Genomic DNA, 8,630 nt, shown 5'->3' with positions numbered 1-8,630 from the left:
TTGAATAATGGCTCACGAAGTGCATAATTTCTTGTCAAAAAGTATGAATTGTCTACAGAATGTAAATCCTATCTTCTCTTGTGCCTGCCTACTTAATTATTTTTTACGAACACCGCGATATAGGTACATAATATATAAGGGCTTATTATTAACCGGGCAACTAAAATCTTAAACAGGAACTTCCATTGGGCATATAATAATATAATTTGGCTGTGCATTAATATTTTAGCGCCATAAAAAAAATATTAGCCTCAAATATAAGCATCATATTATTAAAAATACTGGCAGTAAAATCAAGCCACCCAAACAAAGAACTTAAAGTGATAGGTTGGCGTCTAAAATAATAAATTGGCAACTAATGTCGTAAAGCAACCATACAATTTAGTTGTCATCTAGTTGTTAACACCTAAGTACCGTAAAATGGGGTGAGTAGGGTCAAAACTGAAATTCAAACCTCGATAACATTTTATTTTTACATATGAAAACTGAATGGTGTATATAATAAGTGTTCCGGACGTTTATATTTTAGTTTTTATTTTATTTTGGGTAGTTCCATTTCATAACTTTGACGATTAAGAGGAAAACCCACCTCACCCCGTAGTGCCTCGTATTTGGGGTGAGAGGGGTTTTCATACAAAGGTTTGTTGGATAGATTTTTTTTATTATGCGTATTACTATAGCTCCATTTTAAATTGGAATACATTATTTTTGTATCAGTAGCCTTAAAATCCCTTCTCACCCCCCTCTCAAACCTTCTCTCCCCATTCATAACCCACCCCTCCCCGCGAAACCTACTCACCCCGTTCTACGGCAATCAACTAATCATAACTGAGCATAATTATCGTTTCAGCTAGGTACTATTTTAACACGAAAGCAGTTAAATTTAATGAATATTGGTCACTTTTTACACAAAATACCTACGTCAAATTAATTTACCAATACGCAATGGTCAGTATACTTATAGTCGAAATTTCTAAAAAATCATGATTTTTGTATGAGTAGCCTTAAAATCCCTTCTCACCCCCCTCTCAAACCTTCTCTCCCCATTCATAACCCACCTCTCCCCGAGAAACCTACTCACCCCGTTTTACGGTAATCAACTAATCATAACTGAGCATAATTATCGTTTCAGCTAGGTAGTATTTTAACACGAAAGCAGTTAAATTTAATGAATATTGGTCACTTTTTACACAAAATACCTCAAATTAATTTACCAATACGCAATGGTCAGTATACTTATAGTCGAAATTTCTAATCATGAAACGCCTAATGGCCATTATACCATTAGATCTTTAAGTTTTTAATTACTAATTTCAATAGTTACCACTGTGTTCTGCTAGAGTCAACAGATAGGTGCGACGACGAGCGAAGCGAGGAGGAGCGTGTTAGGCTGACCGTGTAATGACCAAACAAAATATTTTAAAAGAACTTCATTTTTGAATTAATAGATAGCCGTTTTCTTTTTAAAATGTCCTTCATAAATGGTCTCCAATATAATAATTCAGTTTCCAAATAAATACTTAGTACCTGCCTAAAAATAATCAAAAGCTGTAACGGCATTAAAATACAACTCATATTGATATATTTCAAGGTTCCGTTTTTGTTGCCAAACTATTAATTTTAGTACCCATTTCTATTTTTTTAAACTACCCAAATTCGATAATTAGTTGACCGGTTAAATACGTGCCATATATAAGTATATACTCGTATTTAAGTATAAGCTTTTGACTATTTTTAGTGTTACACAGGTGGCCCAAAAATATGTAACTACGTGGACCCATATTTTTTTGGATATTTTTTCTTACTCAAACTTCTAAACTAAAAAAACTAAAACTAAATCATATAACTAATAAACCAATTATTTTTCGAAATTTCCTCCTTTACCTCAGATACAAAAACGAAAAGATTGTGAAAACGTAACAATTCTGTGTGAACGTAGGTATTACTTGGGCCACCCTACTTAATTTCAAGACTAGCTAGAAGTAGCTAGAAGTGAACTCTACTATAACTTTAACTCTTAAAAAAATTGCATAATTTTTTCAAGTCAGTGTACAGAGGTAGGTAACCTATAAGATAACTATAGTTGTATTTTATGGAAACTTAAAAAAAAGTAGCTAGAAGTGAACTCTACTATAACTTTAACTCTTAAAAAAATTGCATAATTTTTTCAAGTCAGTGTACAGAGGTAGGTAACCTATAAGATAACTATAGTTGTATTTTATGGAAACTTAAAAAAAAGTTCCAGCCCAAAATGAGCATCATCTGTAATTAGACTCATATGGGAATGAATCACTGGTTTTTTGCTAACTCAATTAAACTCGTATTAAATCTCCTTTAATCTTATTCCGAGGAACGCGTTGTCGACGTTTAAGCGTTTCGGTAATTTACCGGCGCCATATTGATTAATGTGGACCCTACGGCTGCATGCGCAAGCGCAACGTCTCTGCGCAACCTGCTGTCGAATGTTCAGGGGCTAAAATAAATTGGATCTGTAGTTTGAATAAGAATAAGGGTCGCTGTCACTGAAACAGATTTAAAGAGAATCATGCTATTTTTTCCTGTCCTGACTCACTCGCTCTCCTACACCTTTCACACACACATACACCCACACACACACAAACACACATATACACACCCTAAAAGCACACACCTTATCACCCTCTCTCACACATTATTTTAATTAGGTTTAGTTACTTTAGTTACTGTTACTTACTCTTTTGTAAGCCTCAAGATACAGGCTCAGCCTAGTTTGGGGCTTACTGGACACCTTTGTGCATGCGTATTTTATTATAAATAAAAATTATTCTTATTCTTACCTACTTTACGATAATATTTCTACTTCTAAAAAGGATGTGTATGTAATGTCTTTTTAATCTACTTTTACTGCCAAAGTTGGCCAGCCTAACTATTTCCTATTATTCTATATTGTATACTATTTCTGTAAATCGCTTTACTTCTTTCAGTTATGTATGTATGTAAACACTTTATTGTACATAAGACAGGTTAAGATACAATTAAAAGAAAGTATACAATGTACAAAGGCGAACTTATCCCTATAAGGGATCTCTTCCAGTCAACCTTTGAGCAATTGAGAGTAGACAAATGAAAATGACAGACAAACGAACACATGTACTGAAAAGCAAATTATGGTTCAATTATTACCCAAGTAAATAATTAAAACCTTTAGCCTACATTACATTTTAGTTATCAATCTAATAAGACGACGAAGACTTGTAGTGAAGACTTGCGTTCAAACAAATAAAAAAAAACAATACCGTTTTTTACAGTACTTTAATTTCATTATAATTAATCTAGCACAATATAGGTACCTATCTCTAGCTCATGTGTTATTAGAATCGTTTTATACCTCCTTTTTTGGGTCTTCCTTCTTATTCTGATTGTTGTTGCTGTTTACGTTGTTCAACCAAGAGGGACGGTAGGGGTTGTAAGGATTGTAGGTAGCCGGGTCGTAAGGGGCCCTGGGATCATAAGGGTACCTGGGATCGTAGGGTTTTCGAGGGTTCTGGGGATACCGGGCATCATACGGGTACCTCGGGTCATAGGGTCTGTTCAATCTGCTGTACCCGTTGTACCCATTGTACCCGCTGTAGCGGCCGTCAAAGCGGTTGAAGGGGCTGTAGGGATTGTTGAAAGCTCGGTCGATGATTGGTTTGCCGTCCTTGTCTAGCACGGGCGCTGGTAATACGCCCTTGCCATCGGCGGGGATGTGAACCCCTGAAGGTCTAAATCCTGTATAATACAAGAGTATTAATGCCTTTTTTGTAGTATCAACTTACACACCTACTTATTTTGAATGTAATAGGAAAAGTTGAATGTACCGGCTTCTGTCGCCTAAATAGTGTTTTTAACCCTCGACGCAAAAAGAGGTGTGTTATATGTTTGACGGCAATGTCTGTCTGTCTCCCTATCATAAATCAATATTTTTTTCATAAATAGCACAAAGGTTAGGTATAATTATAAATAAGTAAATAACAATAACATCGCAACCAGACTGCGCTATGTATTAAAAAAATGTCTCACTGGCTTTTCTTTTCAGTGTCAAAATTTAGTTGTAAATTGTAATAAGCTTCAGAAACACACGCTAGACCGGGCTGGGGCCGGGCCGGAGCTTCCGGCGCTTCGTTTTCTATGGAAAGCACCTCGTTAATATCACCATCAGCCGTCAAAGAAAATGACATGTCGGAACGCCTCGGCCCGGACGCGGCCCGGTCTAGCGTGAGTCATCCTTTATACCAGGGATGTTGCGAATATCCGCAACCGCGGAACTTCCGCATTATTTTCAACATCCGCATCTGCATCCACACCCGCATAAAATCGATGCGGAGTTTAATGCGGAAGCGGATGTGGAACAGGTCGGTACAGGAACGTCTTAGCATCGGCGTAAGTGCTAGACTGCTAGGTAATTTAGTCATTAGCCAAAAAAACCTATTAGAAATGAGCAGTCAAGCGTGAGTGGGACTTAATGTACGGAACCCTTGGAACGCGAGTCCGACTCGCACTTGGCCGGTTTTTTGAAATAAAAATTACTAAAATGTAATATTTGACGTTTTTTATGTACCTATCTTGACATCCGCATCCGCATCCGCGGATGTGAGTCTTTAAAAATCCGCATCCGCGGATGTCAAAAAATCGGCATCCGCAACATCCCTGCTTTATACCACACTTGCCTTCATGCAGTATCACTGATATATTAACATATTATAAGCTCATTATTACCTCGCATACTTGCAAAAAGATTAATGTGGAATGAATGCATATTTACCATTTTCATCAGCGATGTAGCTGACTTGAATGGGCGTGCCGTCCGGCGCGACGTAGGCGTAGCTGCCCTGCACTACCTGTTAATTGACGAGTTTACGTATTACAAAGCGGACCCTTAGGCGGTCTCAACTAGTATTCTACGTCATATTTTTAAAGCTCATAACATCGCTAATATTATATGTTTATGATAACAATAAATTGCCAACTTGTCAGCTTTATCTTTCCATTTACGAAAAGTAATGTTTGACAATAGTCGGTTTAACGGCCTCCTATACCTAATCGGTAGTCACTAGTCACTGTATTTGGTGTACTTACTAAACTGGATGTCCCATGTTTGAGTAACTACTATGCGATCCTAAGCTTTGGATGTTTTCTATGTATTTAAGTATGTATTTATCTATTTAATCATTTATATCGTCACTCATAGCACAAACTTTACTTAATTTGAGCTAGGATGATGTGTAAAATTTACCCCAAATATAAAAAAAGATATATAGCTGCTATAACGCGAGCTTATATTAAAAGAAGTTGAATTGAGCCTTGGGTCGTAAATTGACCCTGTCAGAGTAGCATTATTCAATAAAGTTGAAAAAATATGGAGTTAAAAGGTTTCACTTCGTTTTTAATGCGAAATGATCTGAAGGCGGAGGAATTTTTAATCGATGCGTTAACATTTATTCATTGTTCATTATTATATTGAAAAAAAGGCAAACTATTATTGTTATGTAATAATATTTATATTGATTATTACTTTAAACAATGTATATGTATATAATGAAAAGAAACTTAATAGGTTTTCAATATTTTTGATAATTATCATAAGCAAATCACTGATTGCTTTATTTTTTAAGTTGTTTGATGGTTTTCCCTTAGTTAGTCAATATTTTACGTATTTCGAAGGTGCAATATAAGGGCTGTTCCGTACCGTGAGTTGGTTCAACTGACCTGCGTTCCCTGGGGTTCCCCTGCGTTGTCGATGTAAGCGTCTTTCAGGTACCCTGTTTCTTGAACTTGCTTTCCATCAGCAGTGGAAAAACTAGACAAACAGACCAAGAAAGTTTTAGCGAAAAACCATCTAGAGGAAAGTTCATCATTCTTCTCTATACAAACGTAGCCCCCATTTTCCTCACTGGATTCATTAATTTATTCTTTTAAAATTATGGCTTCAGTCCAGTAAGACTGGCCCCTATTCGAGATACAACTGTCAGATTTCGCGTCCACTTCAATTCAACAGTTGATTGAATCGCAAATCGCATGTTCATCAACTGCGAAGTTCAACTTAGTTTTATTACTACTTTAAGGTTTATAATGGTCTGGTTGTCACCTAACTGTAGATTGCTAATGTCAAATTTTGACACAGGATTGTTACGATTCAACAGGAGTTCAACACGATACGTCAAACGTCGCTTGTCGAATACCCCTCCTGTACAACAAACACATAGGGGCTGTATATATTTTAGCAATTATAATTTTAATTAGTAAGTAAAAAGTATAATTTAGATCCTAAATATTATCAGAATACACAGTTAATATGGATATTGCTATATATGGTGTGGTCACTTTATTGCACTGACACTACCGTACCAAGAGTGATCTGACACTATGGGGTATTTTCCTCTTTGCAAACGTTTCAACATGTAGAAGTTTTTCGAGTTCAGGAGTTTTTCTATCCTCTTTGAGATTTACATGAGAAAAACGCTTTTAAATGCTTACCTGTAAGAATAGCTGCCATCAGCGCCATGATCGTTGCTATACGTCAGAATAGGCACAGCCTGCCCCACGGCAGGGTTGTAATACGGGTTGTTGTATCCAGCGACTCCAGGGACCAAGGGTCGTGGAGTAGGGCCGAAGGGGAAGATAGTTGGGGCCACCGGTGGGATTGGGGGTAGACCTGGAGGCACGTATGGCACGGGGGTCACTCCGAGGGGTAGAGGAGAGGAAAGTGTCTGCCCACTTGCTAACGAGCAGCAGAGGAGGATGCAAGGAAGAAAACGTATCATCTGTGGAAGGAAAAAAAATTTTTGAGTATACATTAGGTTTGCTTCATCATAATTATATAGATGTGACAGGAGCAATAAACTAAACTGTAGACTGTACGCCTCAAACTGACCAACATTTGTTCAGCGACTTTTAAAAATATCTTTAATTATTAGTACCTTACCTACACTTTAAGTTTGTTCTAAAGGCGCCCACTGATTAACAGTCCGCCGGACGATATCGGCCTGTCAGTTAGAATAAAAATTTGACAGCTCCGAACAACTGACAGGCCGATATCGTCCGGCGGACTGGTAATCAGTGGGCCCCTTTAGACGCAATGTATTGCGAATTTTGTTATGTTTAAAGCGTGACAAGCAACGCCAATTACACTGATGACAGCGTACATTGGAAGTTATTTAATTTGTATAAAAAAGAGAAATTCTAAAGACTTGATAATTTTTAAAAGCTTTTAAACAAACGTTTTATCGTTTGAGGACTACAACCTATGATTTAATTATTTTCTCTTGTTACAGGAAACACCCGGTATAATACTTTTTTAATAGATTGCCACATTGTGAAAATAATATGGACATTATATAAATTTACATTCTGATATTTTTTATGTTTATTATTAAAAGATTGATTGGTTAATTGATTACAAACTTTTTTTTTTTCTTTTAAACATACCATGTGGGGTACCCAATGAAAGGGCTTTGTGAGTAGATCACAAATATATAACATGCTGTAACACTTTCAATACTTGGTCTAACTTTTTTTTTTGTTGAATGATTTGCAGTAAATCGCTAAGGTCTTGTCTTATCTAGTAACTGATTCAATTATTTTATTCACGCGCCGCGGCGCTATCGTGCGGTACCTCCTAACTATGTGCGAAGTATGTAAGTCGAGCACTATTTCCTGTTTGCATTGTTTCATTAACTTCGTAATGAAAATAATTTGACCACTTACTTTTTTATTCTTATTATTTTGGTGATTATATTAAATATTTAACCGGTTGAAAGGTACCTAAAATATTGGCACGAGTGACGTTAAACTTGCGACTGATTCGGTTCTTAATTCGCCGTTCACAATTAACAATTATTTTACCTCTGTGAGCTCCTAATCCGTCTCGCGTTGAACTCAGCTAGCTACTGTAACCGTGGGATCCAAATATTCCATTTATACGTGCAGGGTTGCTTTGTGCCGATATTTTTTGTTATGCCATCACTCAAACGTGAGCCCCGCACACGTCTCTTTACCTACCAACTGTTTAGGATGTACTTAAATGTTCGCCGATGTTCGTACACCACGAACCAGAGTCATTTACCAATTTTAACCGAAAATTACTATAAACGCTACCAGCTGCAGTGCCTACGCAGGGATTATCCACTCATATGTTGCACAAATACCCCTCGGTGGTCTATTACAATTTAGCGCTACAACGGATACCCTGTTTTGCATTGAATGGTTATCACGAACTGGCATTTCCGAGTTACAAATGTATAGGTTGTAACGTAAATTACATACCAGTCAAAACTATTAACAAGAGCGCTTGGAAGACAACTGTAACATTATTTCAATTATCGAGTGCTATGTCTTAATTTGAACGTTTAGTTCTCATTCTAGTATTAGGTACAACAAGGGCATATTGGTGGTTGTTTGTTACACTTTAGGTAGGTATAGTTGATAGATTTAGGGACCTACTTAGTGCTGGATTAATGGATTAAGAGGCTTTTTTTACTAAAATAAATTAAACTGCGATAGATATAACTACCACAATTGCAATCAATTTTGTAAACGCCAGGTACAAGTACTTTCCAAGTACTTTCCAAGTACCGTGCCAACAAGTTGGCACGGTACTTGGAAAGTACTCT

At 36.8% G+C, this 8,630-nt stretch overlaps 1 protein-coding gene across 1 annotated transcript; it reads right to left on the bottom strand.

The window, feature by feature from the left end:
• Nucleotides 1–3,296: 3,296 nt before the first annotated feature.
• LOC134650262 (larval cuticle protein A1A-like) lies at nt 3,297–8,345 on the bottom strand. Its single transcript, XM_063505217.1, has 5 exons — nt 7,864–8,345; nt 6,496–6,782; nt 5,728–5,818; nt 4,784–4,859; nt 3,297–3,750 (listed from the first exon to the last, which is right to left on the bottom strand). The coding sequence occupies exons 2-5, from the start codon at nt 6,780–6,782 to the stop codon at nt 3,362–3,364; spliced, it is 843 nt and encodes a 280-aa protein (XP_063361287.1). The 5' UTR covers nt 7,864–8,345; the 3' UTR covers nt 3,297–3,361.
• Nucleotides 8,346–8,630: the final 285 nt, after the last annotated feature.

Source organism: Cydia amplana, chromosome 8, assembly GCF_948474715.1.
Source record: "Cydia amplana chromosome 8, ilCydAmpl1.1, whole genome shotgun sequence".
NCBI classification, from domain to species: Eukaryota; Metazoa; Arthropoda; class Insecta; order Lepidoptera; family Tortricidae; genus Cydia; species Cydia amplana.
Note: the sequence above shows the minus strand (reverse complement) of the source record. Positions and strands in the feature narration are given on the sequence as shown.